General features: G+C 45.7%; 1 protein-coding gene across 11 annotated transcripts in view; it reads left to right on the plus strand.

Moving 5' to 3' along the window:
- Tenm2 (teneurin transmembrane protein 2) overlaps positions 1–27,439 on the plus strand; it is a 1,223,220-nt gene that overhangs the window by 1,142,260 nt on the left and 53,521 nt on the right. For all 11 annotated transcript variants that reach the window (XM_085829022.1, XM_085829023.1, XM_021175392.3 and 8 more), the window contains 4 exons: positions 14,309–14,519; positions 20,022–20,141; positions 23,427–23,688; positions 24,468–24,735. In XM_085829022.1, the coding sequence (XP_085685148.1) occupies positions 14,309–14,519; positions 20,022–20,141; positions 23,427–23,688; positions 24,468–24,735 (861 nt within the window). The remainder of the gene's footprint in view (positions 1–14,308; positions 14,520–20,021; positions 20,142–23,426; positions 23,689–24,467; positions 24,736–27,439) is intronic.

Below are 27,439 nucleotides of genomic sequence, written 5' to 3' on the forward strand. Positions count from 1 at the left end.
TCTGTCACATGAACTATAAACACTTGCCTCCATGAGAAGGCTATAAAACAGTTGCTTTTATCTAGTAGGTTATTTAGGGATGAATAAATTTCATGTTAGGATTTTTGTTTTTTAATCACTGTTTCAAACAGCGATATCTTCCTAATTCCCACCCCTAACTAAGGACAGTCGAGGGCTGAATGGTCCCACACCTACTAGTGTATGGACAGAACAGATTGGAATCAGTGAGCTATAAAATAAATAAATAAGTATCATGAAGGACACAAAGTTGAGAGGGAGAAGGGTAGATCTGAGAGGTGTTGGGGAAGAGTTAGGGTGAATACGATCAAATACTATATGTGTACGTCCCCGTGTCGCTAATAAGCACCATGACCAAAAGAAACATGTGAGGAAAGGGTTAAGTTTATGCACAGGTTGCAGTCCACCATCTAGGAAGGTCAGGCAGAGACTCTGGCAAGAACCCAGAGGCAAGAACTGAAGCAGAGACCGTGGAGGGACTGGTTTTCTCTTTTATACAACCTAGAGCTACTTAACCCAAGAATGGCACCAACCTCCTGTATCAACAGGAATCAAGGAAATGCCCCCCTCGGACTTGTCTATGGTCAGTCTGATGGAGACAACTCTTCAGTTAGGATTCTTCTCTTCTCACGTGTCCCTAGTTTGTTTCAAGTTGAAAACTCTGTCACAGCACATTATGAAATAATTCTCAAAATAAACAAGTAAATAAATGAATGATTTTATCATTTAAAAAATAAAAAGAAACCTAAGTCATTATATATCACTGCAGCCACTTGACTGGTGCGAGAAAATCCAAATGGAAGATAAATTATTTCCTTTCGGCAAGACACTAGCACATGGCTGTACTATTCTTGCCAAAGTTGCTTTCTAGGGTACATGACAGCACTGTTAAAGTTGTTATGCTTTCTGTGTAAAATGTTTCCCACAGGCTTATATGTTAAAGACATGGTCATTGCTGTTGAAGCCAGTCATCAACTGGCAGGTGATTGGATTATAAGGTTCTGCCTCTATCGATGAACCCACCCAATAATGGATTCATAACATGCTGGCATTATCAGGAGGTAGTGGCCTACCTGAAGGAAGGTGGGGCCTACTTGAAAGAAGTAGACTACCTAGGGCATGTTCCTAGGGACTGTCCTTTGTCCCCAGCCCCTTCCTGTCTTCTCTCTGCTTTCCAGACACCCTAACGTGAGCACCTTTGTTCAGCCACACTCTCCTGCCCCATCCCAGGCCATAACAGAGGAGCAAGCCTAACAGGCTAACAACATAGATAGCCAAGGTCAATGCTTCCTCCTTAAGTTGGTTTTGTTGGGTAATTTTGTCACAGCAACAAAACAAAATTGACGAATGTAGCCCAGAATTATCCATTAAGACAGGAAGACATGCAGATGCACTGTGGACAGCCTGGACTCTGAGATCTCCACGTACAGCTTGTGGGTCAAGGTGTAGCATGGTGGAGAAGGCTGAGGCTGGGCCTACTGTACCAACTGCAGCCTGACTGCTCACAGTCCTTCATTTCTCTAAGACTGGCTTTCTCCAGCTGTAACATGAGAGGAAACAACTGGCCATCATATTCTAAATGTTTTTGATAAAAGGCTTAATCTTTTTTGACAGCCTTGTCACACTGATATGATTATTAGTACCATTCTGTAGATAAGAAACCAAGGCCCCGAGGAATGAAGTGAGAAGCCCAAAGCCACAGAGCTAATGGTTTACAACCAACATATTGCACACAGTCAGTTTGTCGGATGTATTTTTTTGCGTGTCTCCGGATCTCACAATCATAACCAGCAATATGATATTAGATCCTGGCACCCATCCCGCAGAGGAGTAGTGAGGACAAAATGAGTTCATCCTGACAGTTCATCTAGGGCCTGCTGCACAGGACTGGCTGGCTTTAGGAAGGGAGCAATTTAGAAATTAGTTCTTTCCATTGTCCCGGTCAAGATGAAAGCTTGTTTGGTAACCAAATCCAATTGCTCCTCGAAGCCAGCAGTCAGAAGTGTGTTTATGCCACAGAAAGAAGCATCATGCCCGAATGGTCTCAACCCTGAGGCCCACCTGGACTCAGACATCCCTGGGTCTCCCCTCAGGCAGAAAGTAGCTGTTCCAGCTTGTTGCTCCACAGCACTGACTGTGACAGCCCCTTTTTTTCTAAGGACCCGGCAGGTCACTGTCTGGCACCCCACCAGGCCGCTACCCCCTGCTGGGCCTAGGCTCCATGGCCATCCCCCAGCTTCATCTGTCTGACCTGTCAGCAGGCTCTGTGAAACGCAAGCTGATGAGGAGCTGGGAAGGGAAAGAAGGTGGTTATGAGAGACCAGGCCCAGCAGGCAGAGGGCAAGCACTTGGGGAGATGGGAGGCTAGGATCAGAGGCCCTGCTCTCTGTGGCCAGTGGCTTCTGTAATAGTCAAGGGGAAGACAGCAGCAGCCGGGATGGAAGTCCCTAAAGGACTGCAAACAAAGCAGAGCTAACGGGGTGAATGTGTGCTGGGTCAGGGTTTGTCCATGGTGCTGAACTACTGATCAACTGCGATCATTGCTAAAAGCTGCTTCGTGGCTGAAGGAAGTCAGCTAGCCAAGAGTGGAAAGAAGAAAGGGGAAAATATGGAAAGGGGTGGGAGCAGGTCAGAAAAAGAAGGGAGGAGAGAGAGAAGAAAATGAGAAAATGAGAGTGCTTGCTGAAATATCAACACTCAGAGGGGACCCTGATGTTCAAGAACTTTCACAGCCTCCTGTAAGAGTCAGGAGTAGAAGTCAAGAGGCTGTGGAAGCAGATAGCCAGAGTGAGAACCACGCACCCATCACTAATCAGTTCCGTGCACTTGAGCAGAACCCAGTTGCTCTCTGAGCCTCAGTTTTTCCATCTGCAAAAAAATGGAGCTGGCAGAACCCAGTCTTGTGAGGTTCCTAAGAACATATGTGGATGATCTTGGGTAGATGAAGGACTCATGGTGTAGAGTGGGAAAGCTTATAGAAGTTTGAGGAGCTGGTACAGGGCCAGCCCAGTGGTCACCTACCAAGTCACAATATAAGCTGGATATAAATGAAGACCTGGAGTAGAAAACTGGTGATATTCCATAGCCCAATACAATATGTATTTACATCACTAGTCTTCCAATTGACTTAGCTATGTCTCGGGTGCAAGGACCAGAGGCAGACTCCAAGCATGGCTCCGTGGTACACTGACTCCCAGGAAGGGAGAGGTCTTTAATGAGAAGCATAGCCTCAATTAGCAGCTATGTGTAAGATGTGGACTTTGGAGAGCAGCAAACCTTGTTTAAAACCACCCTTACCGCTTCATCCACTCATTAAATCTGTGTCTAGTTCTCTTGCTCTGCCATTGCAAATGGCAGCCCCAATGCCTGGGATCCCAGGGCCTCATGTGGAAACTACTCCACACAGTACCTGATACCTAGAAACCTCTTCGTAGTCACCAACTATTAGCCCTCAAAAGACATGCTTGCCTGTAATGCAGGCTTGGGAACCACAGCCTGTGGACTGCAGCAACCAGACAAGGGCTCATAAATGTAAAAAAACAAAAAACAAAAAACAAAAAAACAAAAAAAAAAAAACAGTAGGTTTTGGGGGCATTTGTTTTGTAACTCAGCCGCATGAGGTTTGCACATGACAATGTCGTATCACAACAGTAGAAATTTGCGATGCTTCAACAACATGCTACTTCCCAGGATGTCACTTAGCACTGGGCCCTGCACTCAGGACCACCTCAGGGTATCCAGGAAGCGGAGAAAAGACAGAAAGAGAAACGAGACAGTGTATGGCTCACCAGAAGGGTCATGCTTGTCATAGCACTGTAGTGTGTGTTGGGCCTGGTCATTGTTGACCACCACAGTCTGCAAAGCCAACTGGGGACAGAGATGCTGCTTGTTACCATCTGAGAACAGGGCCCCTCCACTGGTAGAATACCTTCACATGCTGTTGTTCTCTCTATGACACTGGATACAGTGGTAGAGAGAGGCATGTCCAAACCAAAGAGCTCCATCCACTAAAGCACCATCCACTCTCCTCTGTGCTATTAAAGAGCTGTGAGTATTTATATATCAAGAACTCTAAGAAGTTCTGCTGTGAGAACTTAGCTTCATACTACTTAATTCATCTCTCCCAAATTGTACTTGAACATAGACCCACCCCCAACCTGCCACCTCCATGGATTTTTGTGTTTCAGGAAACCCCTGATAATATCCTACAGGATCCCTAGATTAGAAAAGCTGGAGTAGTCCCTCAGGACTGCATGAACTTCTCTTGGTGTCTCAAGGGCTTTTACAGTAATTCAGGGCGAGGATTCTTAAACTTTCATAAGCAAGGGACTCACCTAGGATTCTTACTGAAACTCAGATTCACCGTCTTTGATTGTAGGTCTAACATAACAGCAAGAATCCAAATGCCTGCCCTTCAGGCCAGGTGACAAGGACCATAGATTTGAGCAAGGCTGGTTTAGATTATCTATACTAGAAACTCCAAAGTGTCCCCATCGCTGGAGAGCTTGTAAGTAGTATAGGCTCTCGAGCACCACACAACCTCCCTAACAGATTTGGTCGGTTGTTATTTGTGTTTCGTTGTAGGGAGCATTTGGTAAAGAACCTTCACCAAAGTATAATAAATAAAGTAGAGGAACGTGCAGGATGTGGTGGAAAATAGCCCCCTGCCCCTTTGGCCTCCAGGCACAGCTAGGGATGTGAGGAAGTGAGCTCACCCCTGAACCACACCCTTTGAGTAACAGAGCCTTGTGGCTCTCCTAGCTCACTCTGCTTTTTCTCTTTCCCACATCCTTCCCCCAAAGCAGGAAAGCTGACAAAGAGCTCGTGGTGGGGCTTCCACTCTGCCAGATCTCTGGCCAAGCCTGACTGATCTTCCATTGCGAAGTCATAAGAAAAGCTGAAGGTGCTTTGGGGCAAGGCTCTTTGGCCTTGGAACTCAGAGACTGACACAAAGAATTGGCACGAAGTAAGAAGAAAACTTCCAACAGGCCTTCCAGGAGTGAAAATACGGTTCTCCTTCTTGCAATATTTAAGAATGGCCATGCTCCACAGAGAGAGAGAGAGCAGGCCGCCTGAGGAACAACGGTCCGTCAGGCAGCCAGGGTATTAATGGCAGGTGAAATGTTCCAAATGAGCACCCTGTCAGCCAATCTATTGCTTTCAGAGGTTGGCAATGCGGGAAACCTAACAGAGGCAATGAAGAACTAATCTCATATTGCCAGGTTAAATCAAGTCAGCCTTGCCCGCACCTTTCACTTCTTAGTTACATCAAGCCAGAATACTTTCAATTATCCCTCACTTCCAACTTGTCAGCAGGCATAGGGGAAAATGCAAATGGAACAATGCCCTTCTCTGGTGGAGAGCAGGAACTATCATTAAGAAGCGCTGTTCACCAAGCTGTATGTCAGTCTTCCTGGGGGCCCCATCCCATAGCTCTCTGCATGTCAAGGTAGTGATATTAACTTAAGTCCATTCTATAGATTGGGAAAGTGAGTTCACTGGCCCAGGGTTAAAGAGCCAATGATTAAGAGTCCAGCTTTGAAAGCCAGAATGTTCTCATTCTAAAGTTTATGCTCATTTGCTTTGTTTTTTCTAACTGGGCCAAGAGCCAGTGTCACCATGAACAAGTTGGGAAAAGGCTAGGTACTACAAACTTCGTGGGGCCTGGGCTTTAGAGAGACTTCCATGAACATTTCTAAAGAATAGGCCAGAACCAGCATGTTAGCTTGTAAGACCACCCCATGTAAGCTCCCTGTCCCCCCATCAGGGTGCCTTTGAAATGTCTACTATCCTTTATCCACTCTTTAAGCATGCAGAATCAACCAGATGCTAAGAGTTAATCTGGGATTTAGCAGGGTTTTAGCTCCAACCCCAGGAGTCCCAGGAGACTCCTGCATCCTAATATATCAAGCAAGGAGACAGTTCACGGTGAATGATGGATAAAGGAGCCAGTCAGTGCAGCATAAGGAAAAGTACAGATAAAGGTGTTCCACTACCACAGGTCTATCTTTGTGGCACCTACATGAGCCTTCTCTTAAACAGAGGAAGAGCTGAGGTAGAGAGGTGAGGGTCATATATAATCAAACAGTCTTGGTCCACATGTGTTCCAGGTGATTGTCACCTCTGTCTGGCTCTGCAGGGTACTTAAAGGAAGTTGTCCTTGTCATCACTTGAGAGCAATATGGCATCCATAAAATGATCACATCTTCCCCAGGAGACAAGCTCCCCATCACAGATAACTGCCATTATTTGAGGTGTGGTTTGTCGGCTCATCAATGTGTACACAAAACTTCCATCTCTTATAAAAACAGATGTTCCTCTGTCAGTCTTGTTTCTGGCTTCCAATGTGGTTGATGGTTCTGCTATGTTTGGGGGGCACAGGGGCTCTGAAACTCCCAAAGCTGACAAGACGCCTAATGGAGGCCTAAATGTCCAACCTTTGCTTACTTTGTGGACTCCAGTGAGGAACCAATACTTTTCAGCAAAAGTTTCTCAGAGCCTGTTATCCGTGCATCATCCTAGGGCCAGGTGGCCAGCAGCTCCAAAGGACTGTAGACAGCTTCTTCTACAGGTGGGAGCAGTATCCCTTTGCAGTCTCCTAGAGACTGGGTTGCTACAGCAATGATCATTTGTACTAGGGGATTGCAGACATACATAAAGGACTGGCCAAATATATTTGTTGGACCCCATGAACTTTAGGATGACAATGCCAGAGCTCAACTTAAGTAAGATTCTTCCAAGGCAAAATCCACTCCAGGGCTGCCATCTCCCCAAAACTAGACCCCTGGGGGGAAGGGGTCCTTTGGCCTTTGTCAGGACCCTTGCTGACCAGATACCCCGCCCCCTTCCTCCTTTATTTTTATTATAAAACAAAGCACCAAGTTTGTTCTAGGTCCAGTCAAGTGTCTCTGTTCTTCTTCCCACCATGCCACTGGCTCTCCCATCACCTCCCCATGATTAACTCTAAGATCTCCTGGGTTTGTTGCCTGTACTACCTGCATTTTTCTTAAGGAAAATGAAAATGTGCTAACCTCTGTGTGGGTCAACAAACTATTGCTAACCAGAGAACCCAAAAAAGATTAAAACAAGAAATAATAGTGATTCCAGCACCTTCAGCATGTGACCAGGTATGCCCACTCTCTTAGGTCTCATGATGGGCTTGGCCGATCACCCAACCTTGCTGTGAGATACCATCATTGTTACAGCACCACTTTCTGAAACTGCCTACACCGATAGTTAGCCAAGATGAGAAGCAGAAATGTGTAGAGTTCCCAGAAAGTTCCCTTGGGCCTTTCCCCAGCCAGGCCCTCCTCGTGGAGGAGACTATAATTTCTGACCTATTGTGATTGATTGTGTCTCTTCTTGAGCATCCTGGCTGTGGATCAGTATGTACTCTTCAAAGCTCATGTTTTTAACCAAAGTTCTACGTAGCCCCCTGGCCCACTGACTAGGATAGAGGGATGGGTCAGTGGTTGTGCATCCTTGCAATGGATCCTCTCAAACCACGGTCTGGGAAAAGAGGGTTTCAGTGTGAAATCTGAACTTATAAACCATTGTTACATGTATTTATTTTATATGAGTGTGCACTGTGTGGAGATTAGAGGATAGCATAAGGAGGTTGGTTCTCTCCTTGTCCCATATGGATCCTGAGAATCAGACTTAGAGCATCAGGACAGCAGCATTGCTGTCACTCACTAAGCAATCATGCCAATCCAACCCAGACTGCATGTAGAAGTTCACTGAGTATCCACCGCACCAGCCTCCAATCATTGAGGTCAATTTGTGCTACCTTACGACAGAAGGAAACTGAGAAAAGTAAACACGGATGTTCCTCTAAAGCTTTTAATGCTCAAGAAACCCATAGAGTTCACACAGGTCAAAGAGGAAGTCATGTGCCTTCCAAACAGTGGGAAACACAAGATGTCACAAAACTGAACAAAATACTTCTAACCAGCGTCTCCCAAAGTTCCCAGTTTAGAGAGATCAAAGAGGAAGATGAGAGACATAAGCATCCTCACATCTTCTTTGACTCAAGCAGACTCAAAGATGCAGGCAGCCTCTTCTGGGCAAAAAGATAGGCTACATGTTTTACTAACTCTGAAATACCCGAATGTTGACTGTGGCTACTCCCCTGTGTACATGGGGCCTCACGCCACCAATGCTAGCTTGTCTGTTCTGGTAAGTGTTCATTAGTAGTTTGAGCAGGAGTCTCTAGAGCATGCAGGTGGCCCCTTTAGACTCCAGCAGAGCAAGGTAGAGAGATACTGGAGATGGCTGACACAAGCCTCTAGCTGTCACAGAAGGTCCATGACAACCCAGTGTGATGGTTTGAATCTCACAGGAGAATGGGGGGTTCTCGGCAGCCTGGTTCTAGGAATGAATTCCCGGCCACTTTGTTTTTCATGCCCATCTCCTTTCAGATGCCCATGTCAACCACCCCAGTTCTTCCCCAGCTGGAGCAGTAGACAGGCCTTCAGAAGTGATTAAGTCTCGAGTTTCCCTGGGTGACCAGCCAAGTAGCGCTGAAGTCTTCTGACTTCCTTAATGAAGAAGCCTCTCTTTCCTGTAACGGAGATGCTAGCATTGGCCGCCTTTTCCTGCATCTTAGCCAATTGGCTAAGACTGACTCAGCTTTCCAAGCTTCAGTTTTTTTCTCTGTAGGATGCTCATAATGGTTAGAGTTCAATTTCTGAGCACTTGTGGCACCAGACACTACTCCAAGTACCACAAGTCATTCCCTGGCATCCTCAGGGCCCCACAGAGACCAATCCCCATGCTCAGATCACTTAAGGAAAATATGTAGCACCTGCATGGGTAGCTTCCTCACATCTTCCAGAACCCTGCTCCGGGGTGTCCAGCCTTTGACATCACTATGTAACATCATTTACAAAATTCATCTCTGATGGCTTGGCAATCAAGTCACAAGAAAATATTTTAAGTAAATTATGACTTTGTGTTGGGTCATATTCAGAGCTATTCCCCTCTGCATACAACTCACAGGCTTAATTAGACTTAACTACCAGAGCATCTCAAGGTGACTTCTGCTCCAAGGTAAATGCTACAATGTAAAAGAGTGGTGGTATTGGATTGGCTGGGAAACAGGAAACCATCTACATGAGTCCAGTACCAATGTAGCCAGCATAGGCTTGGCTTCATTTTCTGAGTTTAGTTGAAGGCACAGATATGAACACCAGATCCAGAGGGCTGAGAATTGGCTGGTTTGTTTCTCCAGACAGCACTTTCCCACTCCATCACCATCGTTGCTTGGCAAATGGGGGAGGGGGAGAGATGAGAGGCTGAAACAGCTGATTGTCCACAGAAGTTGAACAGTAGCCAGACTGAAACTCTGAAACGAGAACCTAGTCTGAAGTTCCAAGGTTGCCTCACCCTTCATGGCAAAGTTGCTGTGAAGATTCAAATTTTAAGAATATCAAAATACTGCTTCCTCTGTAGCAATCCTAACCTGTCATTATTTGGAACTTAGCAAGTTTGCCAAGGTTTGACCAGCCCAGGCCCCATCCTAATAAATGACTCTAAGTATAAAGGAGTATTAATTTTATTGCTTTTCTTGTCCATTTTTAACAAACAAGGTGCATTTAAAGCTTCAGTGAATTTCTATTTAGGGTAGTACCTATAATTTACTAAGCATGTGCTATATGATAAAAGGATATTCTATATATCAAGTCTCTTATTCCCTATCTCATAATGCTATATCATATACACTATAATAACTGTGTTGTTGTTGCTATTGTTGTTGTTCTTTGAGTGAAGGTCTGGAACTTGCTATGTAGACCAGGTTTGACTTCAACTCACAGAGATCAGCCTGCCTCTGCCTCTGCCTCTGCCTCTGCCTCTGCCTCTGCCTCTGCCTCTGCCTCTGCCTCTGCCTCTGCCTCTGCCTCTGCCTCTGCCTCTGCCTCTGCCTCTGCCTCTGCCTCTGCCTCTGCCTCTGCCTCTGCCTCTGCCTCTGCCTCTGCCTCTGCCTCTGCCTCTGCCTCTGCCTCTGCCTCTGCCTCTGCCTCTGCCTCTGCCTCTGCCTCTGCCTCTGCCCCTGCCCCTGCCTCTTGAATGCTGAGACTAAAGGCATGTGCAGCCATGCCCAGCCAGATAGTTCAGTTTTAAAGGCAAACGAACTGAGGCTCAGCAAAGTTGTTCATCTTCCCAAGCTTCCACAGCTGGGACGAGGACCAGGAAGATGAAATCCAACCACAAATCCACCTGATTCCACACAGCAGGCTCTTACCTCTCACTCTGTGTGGGGGTGGGGCCTTCTCTGTTAGGACTTCTAATCCAAAGAACTCACTCTATATTACTAGATTGTCTGATGTTTTAAATCAAAAGTAACATTTAAAAAATAAATTAGGTGTAATATGTAGTGTATAATTCCAGTCATAATACTTGAGAGGTATAAGCAGGAGGATAAGAAATTCAAGGTCACCCTCAGCTACAAGTAGAGTGAATTCTGGGCCAGCCTGGGTTATGTGAGTCCCTATATCAAAACAACTGTAAAAGAAAATAACAGAAAAGTGATATTTTTGAGCAGTCTTAGTGTGACTGCAATTAATTAATATTAAAATATAAATAAATGGGCTCAATCTTGTTCCCAGAAAGATTCTTCACGCCCACATTTCCCTGGAAATGCCAGTTCAATTATCATATGATATAATACGTGCGTAGAAAAATCGGCCAAAGCTGTGATTTAGCCTCATTTCTGACAGAAATCGCCTAGAATGAGCTCTGAGGCCACGTTTGATGAGAACATGTGAGCAGATGTGTCAACACCGTGGGCCACCTGGGAGGTCCCACTTGCTGAGTCAGAAGGAAACTCCTCTTAAGGGTCACTGCAAACATCTCCCACCACCACCCCAATCCCCCAGGGGGAGGGATGGTGGGTGGAGACGAAGCCAGACAAATAAGTAGGTATATAAATAAATAAAGAAACGGGACAGTATCATCAGAGGGCCTGTGGCTTCCCGCCCTGCTGGATGGAGCCGTCCTGGCCTCTCGGTCCTGAACCAGCAATTCAGAGTGGTTTGATTGCCTGCTTGATTGTTTGCGAGATAACTGCAGGATTGTCAGTGACAGGGTAATTTACTGAAGATTGCAATGTCAGACTCCATCCAAGGGGCCTGCTAGCATAAAGATGCGGTTCTTGTGACTGACAGGCCACTGGGAGACTGGAGGGCCAATTTAAAGTTCATGGTGTGGTCGGAGAGTGTTGGGGGCAGCAGCCAGTGATCACACAGCATGAGGAGGTATTACAGGCATGGTGTATGCTGCTGCCCTAAGAACACCCCCCCCGGCACGCAACCCCTAAAGAGTGTGACCACAGCAGAGAAATGAAAATGCGTGGGAGGAGATCATTTATATCTCATCTTTTCTTCTTATTTGTCTTCTGTTATTGCTGATGTGTGTAGACCATCTCTTGCCATTCTGAGCCATCAGATTTAACAAAAAAAAATAAATAAATAAAAGAAAAGAAAAAGATCAAAACAGTATCAACAAAACGGGGGGGGGATTGAAGGTATTGGCAAACTTAGAGTGACGGCCTCTCAGTGCTGGGGGTGGGGGGAAGGGGAGGACAGCGTGCTTGATGCTTAATAGGAAAACTGTCTCCTGGTTTTATTTGAACTGGACACATACACGTACGTGCTCGAGCTGGTACTATGGGGTGGGTGGTAAAAGAACTGGAGGAGGAAGAAGCCCTTCCCAGTTGTAGGAGGGCAAGGCCACCAGAGATGGATGGGGCTCCTAATGGGAAGAGGCCGGCGACCTTAAAAGAAATCTATAGCGCTAGCTACAGTGGGTTTCTTCTCACCTGAGAAGCGTCTAGGCTGCTGAATAGAAGTGCGGATCCCAGCGGGTTATTTTTAAAACCTGAAGCCGGGCGTTCTGTGTAGATTCTCTCTGTCTGGTGCAGCAGTCCACAGACATGATGTTCATGGCAGAATTCAATGCAATTATCTCCTGCCCCCCTTCTTCCTTGTTCCGCCAACGGCCCTTGAATCCAGACTGAACAATCGGACTTTGGATCTGGGGCTATGTTCCTGGACCAGCCCTCTGCCAGGGTGTTGTTCACCCTCCAGCACTGTTTCTGGGGCCTCAGCTTTTCTGGGCTCTGGGGAGCCTCACATTCAGCCAGCACACAGGGCTGAGCTGCTCACAGCCCTGATTTCCAAAGTCTCTAAACTTACACCGAGCCTGCCTGCCCACTCTCCTGTGGTCTGCATTTCTAGGAAATTGTGTAAATCTGTGTTACGAGGCACACCAGCCGCATTTGCCCACGTGGAAAATGAGAGGCCAGTTTCAGTAATTTAAAGCCAAGCGGAACACACCACCTCCTAATTTGTTTGTTTGCTAGAAAGAAAGTAATGCATTAAAATAATTGTACATTAATTGCTAAATTACAGAGGAACTTTGGTGAAATTACATATTTCAATTTCATTAGTGAAACCAAAGGGAAAGGGGGATGCCAAAAAAAAAAAATTACATTGTTGTAAATGTAAAAGCCCACAGCCAGACCTCTGATTCAGCAATCCTGGACAAGTGTTTGTCATGACGCAGCCCAGGACTGGAGAGCAGGCTTTTAAGATGCTAATTATTTCCACCCACCCCCCAAAATGCCTTGCTATCAAACCCAGGAAGAATCAGCTAAGTTATCCCCAAGCTTTTCCACCACATTCCCAATCAAAAAACTCACTCTAATAGGGAATTTGGAAAATGAACGCTGCCGTCATCATTCGGGTTCTCAGCCTTCTCTGACACGTGAAGAATGGCAAACAGTCATTTACTCATTCAACAAACATTTGTTGAGCATCCTTTTCTCTGCTGGACACTGAGAGAGGCATAAATGTCGACGTTAATAAGGCCCCCTTCGTCTTTCACTGAATTTCTTTCCCCCGTAGGGAGGCAAGCATAAAGGCGTAATTAACTGCCATGCAAGGAAGTTAGTGTCGTCAACAATGGTTTCTGAAATAGATTGTGTGTTAGAATCATCTGAGAATCAGGACTGAAGTGCAGATTGCAGAACCTGCTCCCAGAGGCTGTATATGGGGAGGCCTGAGGCTGGCGTTGATCCTACCTTTGGGCATCTAATGTGAGCCATTCTTAGAGGACCTGTGATGCACAGGAGTGCCTAGCACAGCCAATCAGCTTGTGTTACTATCACAAAACACCATCATGTGTGTGGTTTACAGAGAAGACGTCTGTTTCTCATGGTTGAGACTGGAAAGTTCAAAGTCAAGGCTCTAGGGGGGACCAAGCGTCTGCTGACCGCCTGATTCCTTCTTGGTGTCCTCTAAGGGCAGAAAGAAGGCTGGAAGATTCAACAGGGATTCAATACTAATGATCTTAGTTACTAGGGAGCCTTCAGGGCTTTGCTTCACCCTAAAGCCCCTTCTCATTGTGGTGTAGAATATCAGTGTGTAAAGGGAGGCTGTGGGCCATAGCGCATAATGCTAACCTAGCCGGGGGCACCACCAAGAAGGCCTCCTGGGTTAAAAGGGCACCCCTAAGCTGGACTGTGCACATTGGGTCCTCCTGTCTGTTCCTCCCTCATATTGCCAGCTCCGACTGGATAAGTGCCAGGACTCTGCTTTCTGTTCCATACCCTATATGTGGAGAGTACCCCAGTGTGTGAAGCAGTAGGATAGTGACGAGGAGCAACCTGGGAAAGAGAATAAAGGATGGGAATCTAGGAAAAATGGCTCACACAGTGTCCTGCCCTAGAAGACAGAACCGAAGCGACTTCTTTTCCTGCTTGCCACACAATGCCATGCCCACACCTCCTTAAAGAGGTGACACTCATAGCACCTGGTTCTCCATCTTGTCAACAGTTTGCTCCTTGGTTTGGTTGAAGGGGGTTTTCTCCAAGGGGGAAAGGTTGAATCTTTAGTGAAAACATACCCAATCCGCACAGGCCCTTGGGAGCAAGTCTCTGGGCAGTTTGTATGCTGTGTTATTTAAAAGCAAAGTTCAGGTCTTTATTCCTGGTGGCTCTAATAATATCCACTGGTGGTAGCAAAAGGAAGGAATTTTAGGAAAATGTAATAAAGCAAAGAAAAAGCATCATGCCAGAAAAGCCACTGTTGATATTTTCAGCAGTTTTCATCCATCGTTTATTCTCTGGGTTGGGGAAGCTGCAATTATACAAGGCTTGCTGTGTGAAGCCTGCCAGTCTAAGGCCCATGGGAAGGTTTGATGGTAACAAACGTGTTAGCGTCTCTCAGCATCTCCAAGTGGCTTGGCTCCATGTAGTGCTCTAAGCCTGGCTCTCTTTCTGCCCTTCCAGATGGCCTGGTGGACTGCCTGGACCCTGACTGCTGCCTACAGTCAGCCTGTCAGAACAGCCTGCTCTGCCGGGGGTCTCGGGACCCCTTGGACATCATTCAGCAAGGTCAGACAGACTGGCCTGCAGTGAAGTCCTTCTATGACCGCATCAAGCTCTTGGCAGGCAAGGACAGCACCCACATCATTCCTGGAGACAACCCCTTCAATAGCAGGTAGGTGCCCTTTTGTCCTTGTCGGCCAGGGAGATCACCATTCCTTTTTCCATTAAAGCAAAAGGAAGTTCTCTGTCTTTTCCACAGACTGGTTCCCTGGCAACTGCCCTCGAGGCAGCTTACTGTGCGGCTCATTGAAGATGCTCTCTTCGTGCAGGGATGTTAGAGTAGGGTTGTGGTTGCTCTGAAGGATCGGACCACCTTCAGCCCAGAACCTCAAGATGATACCTGTTGATTCTGAGCCTTGAGATGATTTTTATGATCCCTTCTTTTATGACATGTTTTTGTCATCATTTAAATCCCCCTTTTTTAATGCCTCCGAGAGAGGCTTTTGTGTGAGCATAACGGAAATACTTGATTCGATGGAGTGTTTTTGAAAGCTGTTATTAACTTGATAACATAACCTATCATCCGTGGCATCTTAAAGTCAAGGTGATGCCAGTTAGAGGGATTTATTGAGCACCTAGGATGGCATTGCACGTTGTCTCTGATGCTCACACAGCCCCCGTGTGGGATGCCCCCTCATGCTCAACTTGCTGAACCCAAGCATCTCTCTCCAAGTCCCTCATCCCTTCCCATTCATTTCCTGCTCTCAGTTGGTAATCTGGAGTTTATGAATATCCAGAGGTCAAATTTTGAATGTATTTTTGTAGTCAACTTGACCGTCCCCTTCACACCCGAGCAAGTCTTCCTGGAGCAGAGGGGAAGGGGAAGGTTTGGCCATAAGACACCCTCCTACTTCTTCCCTTCTGTCTTCTAGACACTGTGTTCATTGTAGGGGTGAGAGGAGAGTTAGCCAGGGAGGGGGCCCTTTGCTGGCATGCATGATTGACTCCCTGGCCCAATCCAGAAGTCCAGGCATATGCTTCTGCGGCAAAGGTTAGCATAGCCTTTTAGTGGATACCCTACCCCATCTTTCTGCTCCCTCACATGAAAGATTTGAACTGCTGATTGGTTCTTCCTCCATCCTGCCTCCAGACGTTAGAAGCATGAGCGAGACAATGATGTCCCTTTTGTATACCCTTGTCCTGTCCTCTTCCTTCTAACTCTTTTGGAGGTTTTTGTTTTGTTTTGTTTGTTTTTTATCTTTATTTTCCTTTTTTACCATTTTGAATTTGTTTTATACTTATATTTACTTTAAGGAGTGCTTACATAAGCATACACTTAGAGATCAGAGAACAACTGTGATCATTGATTCTTTCCTTCCAGCAGATTGGTTCCGGGATCAAACTCAGATGGTCAGGTTTAGTAGTGAGCACCTTTACCAGCCAAGCTAGTTCAACCAGCCCTTATTTTATTTTTGACTGGCGTGTAGAGACGATGCATAGTTATTGGGTACAGCGTGATATTTTGATTCATGAATACATTATATGATGATCAAAACAAAGGTAATTGGGATATCTGTCACCTTAAATATTTATCATTTCTTTGTACTGAAAACATTTAAAAATCTGTTTACACCTTTCCTATATGCAGTATGTATGGTTCAACATAGCCATCCAACCCAACTATGTACTAAAACACAGTACATGTTCCCCTCTCTAACTGTAACACCCTCTGCCTTCCCCTTACTGTCCTCGACTCTGTCCTCATTCAGCTAGACTCAAAAGTACCCCTAAAATAAAATGTTTACTTCACTTCTTCTCTCACAAGGTCAAGAGCCCCTGACTTCAGAGGGGATTCTATTGGAAGTCCCCTCACTGGACTCTAGGGAGAAGGCATCATCGGGCTGGGACTGGATCCTTTGAGAGTCTATAAAGTTGGGATGCAAAAGGCTGGGCAGGGCAGGGCAGCCCTTCTCCAAAGCTACACAACCCCAGTTATGGGCAACTCTGTTGTTTACATATTTATCTGTGGTTCTTCTATGCTGAATCTCACTCACTCTATAACCCTGACTGGACCAGAAGGATAGAAAACCTCGACTAGCATGAACTTCATGACTGCAGGCCAGACTAGCTATGAACTCCTGTCTCTACTGCCCAAATGTTGGGGTTACAGGCATGCACCGTGACTATGCCTTTAGCAGCTCCTTTAAATATGAGAATTCATCAGGTCACCTTGGGCCTTGATTTTACTAAACAGAAATCAGAAAAATAAATAATGATATAGAAGAGACCATAACCTCAGTCTGCTGCTGCCCCGCCCCCTAGCTTCTCCTTGAGCCATACTGGGCACAGTAATCTTGTCTTCTTAACTAGCAAAGTTAGAGTATTGCTATATAACATGTGGTATTGTTACTGTTTATTTTAAAAGAAGAATGCCTCAACAAAGGAAGAAAGAGAGAGAGAAGTAAGACAGACAGGAAGAAGGAAGGAAGAGGAAAATAGGGGAGAAGAAGGGAAGGGAAGGAAGGGGAAGGGGAAGGGGAAGGGGAAGGGGAAGGGGAAGGGGAAGGGGAAGGGGAAGGGGAAGGGGAAGGGGAAGGGGAAGGGGAAGGGGAAGGGGAAGGGGAAGGGGAAGGGGAAGGGGAAGGGGAAGGGGAAGGGGAAGGGGAAGGGGAAGGGGAAGGGGAAGGGGAAGGGGAAGGGGAAGGGGAAGGGGAAGGGGAAGGGGAAGGGGAAGGGGAAGGGGAAGGGGAAGGGGAAGGGGAAGGGGAAGGGGAAGGGGAAGGGGAAAGGGAAAGGGAAAGGGAAAGGGAAAGGGAAAGGGAAAGGGAAAGGGAAAAAGGGAAAAGGGAAAAGGGAAAAGGGAAGGGAAAAGGGAAAAGGGAAAAGGGAAGGGAAGGGAAGGGAAGGGAAAAGGGAAGGGAGAAGAGACCAGAGACCAGTCAGGTTATAGAGTAAGTGAGATTCTTTTAGACCTTCCCTGGCCCTGAGACAATGCCTGTTGTGTGCCATTTCATTGTGAGCACAGTTCTCATGAAGACTTTAGACTGACTTGCAGTCCTCTATAGCTTTTTGGTGAAGTCGTGAGCTTGCGTGGGCTGTAACTACTGTTACAGTTCACTCCATGCTTTTCCTACTCTTCTTTTCATATTTTCCCCCTTATGCTACCATCTTAGCCTTCCCACCATGAGCTACCACTTCCAGGAGGCATCCTGGGGAGAGCCAAGATACAGTGGAGTCAGCAGAAACTCCAAAAATATATAGTGGTCTGGAGCAGCACACAGACCAGACTGAAGAAAAGACAGTTTAGAGGAAGCCGTTTGGGCGTTTGATGAGGCAGCTCTCTCAAACATCTCTGTGTAGATACATAATTCAGAAGGAAAAAATAGTCCTCCAAGACACGAGGTGAAGTTCAGTAAGCATGTGAGGCTCAGTGCATTATAGTCTGACAAATAGTGAAGGGCAGAGCTAGGAATGAAGAACTTAATTTAAGACTTCTCCAAAGGCGTTCCCCTAGATAATGGCAGACAGAAATAACCAAGGTGCTTTGACTCCACCACTGTAATTTATGGAGCAGACCTCACTATCTAGATAATGTGATAATTGTTACACATCAATAATCATAAATAGAAATGAACTGATAGCATGTCTTCGCTGAATCTTTTCTGCAAGTTGGCTGCCTAGAAACAATAGGAAGCTAGCAACAAGGAAGAAATGGAAAAACACAGCCAGAGAAATCGCAGATAGTTGAAACCCCTTCATTGCGTGTAGCACACTCTACAAAGCCTTGTGCTATAGGGTGGATTTAAAAGAAACCACCGTTGTGGAAGGACAGAAGGGAGAAAAACCCATGGTGGGACGTACTTCCGCATCACCGGTGCTGTCTGTGCACCTTGTGGTCATCAGCACATACTGTTGATTTTAAAATAGTGCCTGGTAAGGCATTAAAGGAATCTTACTCGGAGCTAAGAAAATGGAATAAAACAAAAGGATTATTTTCATAAATTAGCTTCCCACTTTCAAAAGACTCTAACCCTGTGGCTGGAACCAGCTAAAAGTGGGGCTCGTTTGTTAGGCAGCCAGTGGCAGACTATTAGAGCTGTCAGTGAAATGGTCTAAACACCCCCAGATCATCAAAGGGTTGGAGCTGAGCAGTGTGGGGCATTGCTAATAGAAAAAGACGCCTGGGACAGCATCCCTCTGGCTTCAGGACACCTGGGACGGCAAAGGAAGCGTGTTCCAAAAATCTTTGACAAGATTCTGGCAAAGAGCAGGTCAGCTCGATTACCCAGTCCAGGAATTGGGAGTGTGCCCAGGAACCTGGGAGTCTTGAGAGCTGTCTGTGCTCACTGAATACCCCCTGTCTCCAAGGCCAATGGGGGAACTGAAAACTAATGTACTCAGCTCAGAGCCTAAAGCAAAGGCAGAGCTTCTGGTGGCCCTGCTTCCTCCTGAAGACAAGAGGGTTCAGAGAGAGATGTGTATTTCTCCAGCTTTGTGATTTGTATACAGCAAAGGTTGAGCATCCCTAATGTGGAAAAATCCAAAATACTCCAAACCCCAATACTTGTCACACACCAGCATGACACTCTCAGCACAGAATCCCATCCCATGAAACTGTCTCATGCACAAAGTCATTAAATATACTGTATCAAATTGCCTTCAGGGCAGGTTTATAAGATGTATATGAAACATACATGAATTGAATGTTTAGACTTGGTTCTTATCCCCAAGATGGCTCATTATGGATATGCAGATATTCCAAAATAGTATCTTAGGAAAGCAAAGTCAAGCCTCGTTGTAGCTACTCTTGGCTTTACAGGATTTCCCAGATAGCTGGAAGTTGTGATTATTGAGAAAATTCTAGTTACTCTTGTCTGGAGAGAGAAGAGCATCGCATAACACCAGAGAGAGGGAAGGGATAGGATTTCAGCCTCTCTTCTCTCAAGACAGCAGGATTTTGATAGGAGGGAATTTTGTAATTGTATGCAATCAGATTCCAAAATAGTCCCAACACACACTCACACACTCACACACACACACCTGCAATATTCTCTTTTCCTAAGGTTCTTATGGTCTGTAAGAAGTGTTGCTCTTTGAGGGGAGCAAACCATGACGTATATGGGGTGGGGGGAGGCTTACACTGTGTTCCTCTGTGCTCCCTGACATCCCAGCCTCTAAGAGAAGAGTAAGATGGCTTTCCTCCAAAGCCAAATTAGGAAATGAGCAGCCAGATGGGGAAGCTCTCATCCAGGCATAATATGCTCTGTGCCAGGCCAAGGCTCACACGTGAGTGATGAGGAGCTGCCTGAAACTCAAACCAAACAGAGCCAAATGACATCAAGCAATGGAGCAAGGCCAAGGCTAAAGGAATATGCCCAGGAGATACCACTGCCCATCCCAGGGACCAGGTAAAATCACCATCCAGGGATTTTGTCCTAGAAGGTCTGTGTTCTTATGCTTAGGCAGAACAAACCATTGAGATATCCCCTTTTGCCCTCACCCCTTGATGAGATGTGTAGCCAGCATTCAATTTTGAAGGTCTTCTCCTGGTCTAGATACCAGGCAAGAATAGAGAAGCAGCCACAGCAGGAAAGAGAATCACAGCAAAGCTCTTATCTCTGTTTCCCTGTGTGTGCCTCACACACCCATGTTTCTCTATCTCTTTCTCTCTCAGCCTGGTGTCTCTGATCCGAGGCCAAGTAGTAACCATGGATGGGACTCCCTTGGTGGGTGTGAATGTGTCTTTTGTCAAGTACCCAAAATATGGCTACACCATCACTCGCCAGGATGGCACGTAAGTAGCTTTGTGTGACCCGTACCTATCCAGTATTCACACAAGAAGTGTTCACACAAGAAGAAAAGTATGCTTGGCTTGGAATGGAGGAGTTTCTTCTAGTACAATGTAATGGCCACCTGGCCAGACCTCTAAGGAAAATTCCCCCCAAAGACATGTCATAGCTGTGGATGTGACATTCTAACCAGAAAACAGAAAGGACAGTGATTCAAGGTGGCTGGCAGCCACCATCCTTCTTTTGCCATGTCAGGTAACTGCTGCTCCTTGTGAGCCAGGGAGGATAGGATCCTAGAAAAAGGAAGGGAAGGTAGCTTTTAGAAGCTAACTCCTATTTTAAATCAAAGGCAGTGCAGGGTGACAGGAATCCGCACGACACAGCGTCCTGCGGCGCTTCCCTTCTGCTTTTATCTGCGGCTTTAGAGTTGTGTTATTTTCGCTACAGTTTTGAGGGGGTGGGCTGTAATCAGAGAAGTCTAATTAAGTACATTTAGCAGTCACCCTGCTGTGTGAAGAAGGCGACCTCCCCCTATTATCTTCTGATTGGGAACACGCACCCGTTCAGTCCCCACCAAGATGAAAGCTCTGTGGCTTCCTAAATCCACTGGGCATAGAGTCAAAAGTTACAGCAAAAGAAAAGGCATCCAAAGAAAGGGGGGAAACGCCCACCCTGGACTGAACACACACACACACACACACACACACACACCATATTCTCTTCCGAAGAGAGAGAGAAACTGTCATTGTATATCTGAAGCAAGCTTTTTACAACTCTAGAAAATCATGGCTGCTATGGAGAAAGAACTGATCCCTCGGTCCCTCTGATAAGGAGTCCAGCCTTCTTTTCAAGGTTCTAAGGCAGCCACACAGACAGTTAAAAGAAAATTGCCAGCTCATAGCAGCCCACCCTCACGTCCTTTCGCCAAAGCTCTAAGAGCCAGATGACTCTCAACCATCTGGGTGATATTGTCTCATCTCCCTACTAAATACGCTGTGAGCTAGATACCACCTGAACTGAGCAACACAGAACTCTGTAGCATAACCCTGGCAGTGGCCTGGCCCACTGGAAATCAGGGCTCACTGCTGCTTCCCTGACTTGCAAGGGAGTGTTGTACTGTCCAGGAAATGACCACAACTCAAAAGCCACTGACTACTGAGTGCGTATTGCTTTCATACCATTGAAAAACTGAAATAGGAAGTCAGACCATTATCATTGTGAGGCTGTCTCCATTATTAGTGTCTCACACACACACTTTGTTGCCAAGTTCTTTAGAAGGCACTAGGATGACAAATGTTCCCTAGGCAAAGAACCTTTGGCCCTTTTCACCCTTAAAGGCCATCATCTTACTCTACAGCTCAGGCTGGCCTCAAATTTATGATGATTCTCCTTCCTCAGTCTTAGAAGGTTAGGATGACTCATGTGCCTCCATGCCTGGCTTGAAACCAGCGTTCTTCCTTGGTTTCTGCTTTTGGGGTTGGGGGAGGTAGTTATTTGTTTCCTTGCTTGTTTTGGATGTGGGCTTTTGTGGTACTATAGATCAAATGCCAGACTTCACCATGCTAGGCAAGCATTCTACCACTCAACTATATCTCTAAACTCCTAAATTGTGTGTGTGTGTGTGTGTGTGTTTGTGTGTGTGTGTGTTTGTGTGTGTTTGTGTGTTTGAGCCAGGGTCTTGCCAAATGGCCCAGACTGGCCTTGAACTTGCAACAATCCTTCTGCCTCTGCTTCTTTGGTGCTAGAATTACAGGTGTGAGCCAGAACTCTTGAAGAGTTAACATAGGTGAGCCAATCCATTCAAACATCCTGTCAGACAACATATGAAATCATTCCTGAGTCTCTTGGTCCCGGTCTCTCCCTTCTTCCTTCTCTCCCATCCCTCTTAGGTACCTTCAGACCAATTACATCTCAAATAAATCACACACACACACACACACACACACACACACACACACACATCATCTTTCCAGCCCTACATCCCAGCTCTTCTGTTTTCTCTGGCTACAAAGCCATAATAGTGCAAAGCTTCTGTGTAACACCCCTAGAAGCTCTACAGCCTTAGAGATGTGGTATGGACCACTAACTTTCATGCTGATTCTTTACTGCCACCAGGAACAGCTAGGAGCAATATTGGTTTTGAGCCAGTTGGTCTTGGTCTGGGTCTGGGTCTTGGTCTTGGTCTTGGTCTTGGTCTTGGTCTTGGTCTTGGTCTTGGTCTTGGTCTTGGTCTTGGTCTTGGTCTTGGTCTTGGTCTTGGACTTGGTCTTGGTATTGGTATTGGTATTGACATTGGTGTTGTGTTAGACTGTGTAGCCCAGGCTTGCCTAAAACTAGGAATACTATTACCCCAGCCTGCCAAGTACCAAGATTGCAGTATGTTCTCACTGAGATGTTACTATGACACAAGCAGTAGAGATTCTGGAGAGAGCAAGACAAAACAGTTGCCTGTACACACATGAGTCCAGTATAGTGTAGCTTAAAGTTGGGGCGTATCTCTCGGCAAACCTCCTCTCTTTCCATAAAATGAGGAAAGCTGCTTCTACATTTGAGCCTGTCAAATGTTTTTGTACCTATCAAATTCACCCACCGTTCACCCATCAAGTGGGAATGATGGTATTGGGCAGGAGAATATGAAAGAGAAGACAAGGACCGAGCTGAGTATCTCCATGTAGCTCTTGAAATACAAACAGGGATGTAGGTGAAGAAACCCTGCCTACATTTCTGAGAGCATAGCGGAGTTTGATTGGCAGCATATGCTCATGGGCCCTGCCTACGTCCTGCACCTGGGACCCCACAACTGCTGAACTCAACTCTAAGCCTTAGTAGCGAATGCTTTATTCCATATTGGATAGCATTTTTCTTCAAAGTGCCAGATAGTGAATCATTTAGACTCTGCTGTCTGCATGACTCCTGTAGCCATGACTCAGCTTGGTCCTTGGTCCTCGTGGCATGAATATAAACATGAAGAGCACATAAGCAAATGGGTGCCAATCATGCATGATTGCCAAAACATGTGGTAGGCTGGATTTAGCCCTACCCCAACCCCACTCATCTACACAGTTCATTCTCTGTTACACTCTCCTGCTCAGTACCATTTATATCTCACTTTATGGTGAACAGTGGGAGAGTTTGATAGGCTCAAAGAGAGTTGGTAACTTGCCTACAGCCATATAACCAGTGAGTTGCAAGCTAGCTCATCTGCCTGCCAAGCTTTGTCTGTCCCACAGCTCTTAGGTGTTGAAGGTGAATCTGCCCTGTTGTTAATGACCCTCTCGGCCCCTCTCCAGGTTTGACCTGATTGCCAATGGGGGTTCTGCCTTGACTCTTCACTTTGAGCGAGCCCCTTTCATGAGCCAGGAGCGCACAGTGTGGCTGCCATGGAACAGCTTCTATGCCATGGACACCCTGGTAATGAAGACGGAGGAAAACTCCATCCCCAGCTGTGACCTCAGTGGCTTTGTCCGGCCAGATCCAATCATCATCTCCTCTCCTCTGTCCACCTTCTTCAGCGCTTCCCCTGCCTCGAACCCCATTGTGCCTGAGACCCAGGTAGGGACAGGTCCCCGAGCATGGAAAGTGTGCTCCATCCTTCCCAAATCCATCCCAACTGCCCAATTTTCTCCCATCATCTCTGTCTCCCCAAGTGTGCCAGGAACTAATATTAAAGGGGAGACATGAAATGTAGAATTTATAGCCACTGTAGGTGACAATTTGAATCCCTCCCGGACGTTTGGAATGTTTACAGATAGTCGCTCAAGACTTTGGCAGTCACAAGAGCTTTTAATAAAATAAAAACAACATACATATGTGCCACCCACCTACAAATTGCTTTTTATTCCTGTTAGTCATGGAGATACATGATAAGAGGCGCTCTAATGATCTACATCAGTGTTATGACAGAGGGCATATTACATTACTGCTTCCCTGGTGCTTTATGCCGATTGTCAGTGAAAGTTGTAGGTTCATATAATTACAGCCTCTCGTGGCCTCCTTGCATGCAGCTAGCAATAAAGCCTGCTGTTCTTATTTACATCTTTTACCAACAGTGTGGGGGGATTTCTTTTGTATGCATGTGAGAAACTCAACAGTGACCAAGAATAATTATTAATCCAAAAATCATAACCTCAGTCCCTTCACTCCATGGCTTAAGATGAAGTTTGGGTCGGTTTCCTTTTCTTCTCTCTCAGCTGTAAGAAACAGTTCATGCACCCACATAAGATGTGATGCTTTCAGAGAGGGCGGCAGCGCACAGAAGCGCTGGCTTGCAAACAGCTCACCTGCCAGGGTGTGTTTGATGGAGTAGATCAACCATGTGTTTTCCCCTCCAGGTTCTTCATGAAGAAATTGAGCTCCCTGGTACCAATGTGAAGCTCCGTTATCTCAGCTCTAGAACTGCAGGATACAAGTCGCTGCTGAAGATCACCATGACGCAGTCCACAGTGCCCTTGAACCTCATCAGGGTTCACCTGATGGTTGCTGTAGAGGGGCATCTCTTCCAGAAGTCATTCCAGGCTTCTCCCAACCTGGCCTACACATTCATCTGGGACAAGACAGATGCTTATGGCCAAAGGGTTTATGGCCTATCGGATGCTGTTGGTATGTGTTGGTTTCAGCCACTTTTCATTCATGGCTTTGGTTGTATTTCTCTATATTCCAAGTCCTCTTCTAGTAAATTAAGACACAACAATCTCTCTTCCAGGGGCCTTATGTTCCAGTTTAGGCCCAAGATAAGAAAGAATGACTAGGTCAGAAAACAGGAAGCCATGCTAAGTGCTAGTCATAAGGAAAATAAAAATAAATAGTACCTACTGAGAGAAGGGGCAGCTGTGGATAGAGTCCGGGAAGCTACCTGGTGATGTGGTGTTTAGTTGAAAACTTGAAAAGCCAACAGGAACCACATGAGAATCAGAAAAAGGGTGTTCCAGAGCAGCTGGGGGAGGCAGTGCCTAGAATGCAGTGGTCAACATAGATGAATATCGAGAAGTGGGCAAGGGCTGGTTCATGATACAGAGAGAGCACTGCAAATGGCAGTGAACATACCTCGAGAGTAAGACACCAGGGCTTTAGAAGATCTGAGAGCTATACTGTTTGTTTCCAGGCATTGCCTTTTGAGCTGTTTACCCTCAGGAAAGGTGGACCTCAGAGAAACGGCCTTCAGTTATGAGGGTTTGGGCTGTAAGTTGGTATCTGCCTAGCTTTTTCTGACTTGTAGAGAGCTGACTAGTGATTTGGAGTGAGCATTTTGTATTCTCTCCATCTCCACACATGTGATTCTCAAGGACTGTGAGAAACGTGACCAAAGTTAGAGGCCAGAAAACTTGGGAATGTTCACTGGAAGTGGCAGTGTTTGTCAGGCAGTCACTTTGTGCAGAGAGCATTGTGACAAATCCTTTGGTAACCACTCAATGGTCCAAGTAGACCTTGTTGCAAACTTCATTGTACTGCTGAGGTTGGTCAGTGTTGGGGGACAGGGATTAAATTTTCTAAAGACAATACAACAAGCAGGTTACAAGTATTCAAGATATGCCCCAGTAGTCAGCCTCCTCAATCAGTGAGTCACTAACTCAAGCAGTAAAGTTTCTGGAGTCCCTACCTAGTGCATTTAATCTAAAAAATAACCTAATAAAGAGAATTCTATCTGGTTTAGCCTATCCTGAGTCAATAGCCAACACCACAAAGTAGAACATGAGAATTCGCTCTCATGTGCTCTAGCTCCTGCCATCAGACTATGCTGAATTCTGTTTCTCCATACTCAGATCTGTTCTCCGACATCATATATTTTCCTAAAGTTCCAGAAATCCCATCATTTCATGTGGAATATATTAACGTGTGTGTCTAAAAACACTTTGAAACCATACCAACAATTTAATTATCACAATATCATAGTGTCTTAGTATAACCAAACAGCTGATCATTGCTCATTATTTTCTGTGGTGGCCAGCTATGGTAGCACAACAGCTGTGCTCTCAGCACTGAAGTGTCTGAGACAGGAGGATTACTAGTTTGAGACTAGTCTGAGCAATATTGGACAAGTCCCTGTCTCAAAAGAAAGATAAAGAAGAAAGGAAGGGAGAGAGTAGGAAAAGGAAAGAAGGGAGGAAGGAAGGAAGGAAGGAAGGAAGGAAGGAAGGAAGGAAGGAAGGAAGGAAGGAAGGAAGGAAGGAAGGAAGGAGAAAAAAATCAATTGCCTGCTTAATATCATAAAATATTAATACTTCAGATGCTTGAAACAATATCCAAAGAATGTTTGTTTTCTCTGAGGTTTTATAAAAGGAAATTTTTAATTGGAGCCAACAAGATGGGTCCATAATAAGGGCACCTTGGGCTAAGCCCTGGAACTCACAGAGTGGAAGTAGAGAGCTAACTCCCCGACTAATTTTCTTATGCCCCCTCTACACATGAACACAATAGTATAAAGCAAGCACACAAAGTGTACACACACACACTCACATATACATACAAACTAATAAATTTTTAAATGCAAAAGTAATTTTAATTACTATCATTTTCTATGTCTCTCTTTAAATTAATCTGACTTTCCCTATGCCTCTCTGTTTTACCTTATAATGTAATTGTTGAAGAAATTGGGTTGCTTGCCCATGGAATCTCTAGTCAAATCTGCTGGCTGTGCATGTGCTTGTGGCTGGCTGTCTCACCCCCTGCAGATGGATAGTTGGGTCTTGAGTCTTTCTCTGGCCCAGGCCTGGGGTTTGGTTTGGGAAGTACAACCTGATGGGTGGCGTTGTGATATTCCACCAAGAGGAGCCTGGCGGGGGTGGTGTCTCTTTAGATTTGGCAGGCATGGTTGCTCAGTCTCTCTATATTTCAGGTCACCAAGGATTACAGAATGATATTTTCAGTCTGTCACTGAGTCTTCAACTATTAGCTGGAATACTTTCATACAGAGGTGGCCTCTCATTAACTACTTGGCTATTTGAGCCCCAGTTCACACAAAAAAGAAAGGACAGATACGTGATTCTTTCCCATATTTACTGGGTTTTTTTTTTTTCAGTATAATGAGTTGGCTTATCATCCAAGGGTAGCATATGAATGTTTTCTTAAATATCACTATGAACTCATACACTGAATTTTTATCTAATATATTTCAGCCCATTGAAGTCATTATGCTTGTTAATGGTCAGAAAGTCCTGTCAGCGGTCACCAAGAGTCTCTTCAAGCTGACTCCCAAATCCTTTGACATGACCCTTATAGATGGTGATTCCTTTATTTGTTACCTAGCATCTTTATGTGACCTGGTCTCATCATGGTCATTTCTTGCTCCCATATCTTCAACAAGCCC

The sequence above is a fragment of the Mus caroli genome, unplaced genomic scaffold, assembly GCF_978045245.1.
Source record: "Mus caroli unplaced genomic scaffold, Mus_caroli_1 scaffold_13, whole genome shotgun sequence".
In the NCBI taxonomy this organism is placed as follows: domain Eukaryota; kingdom Metazoa; phylum Chordata; class Mammalia; order Rodentia; family Muridae; genus Mus; species Mus caroli.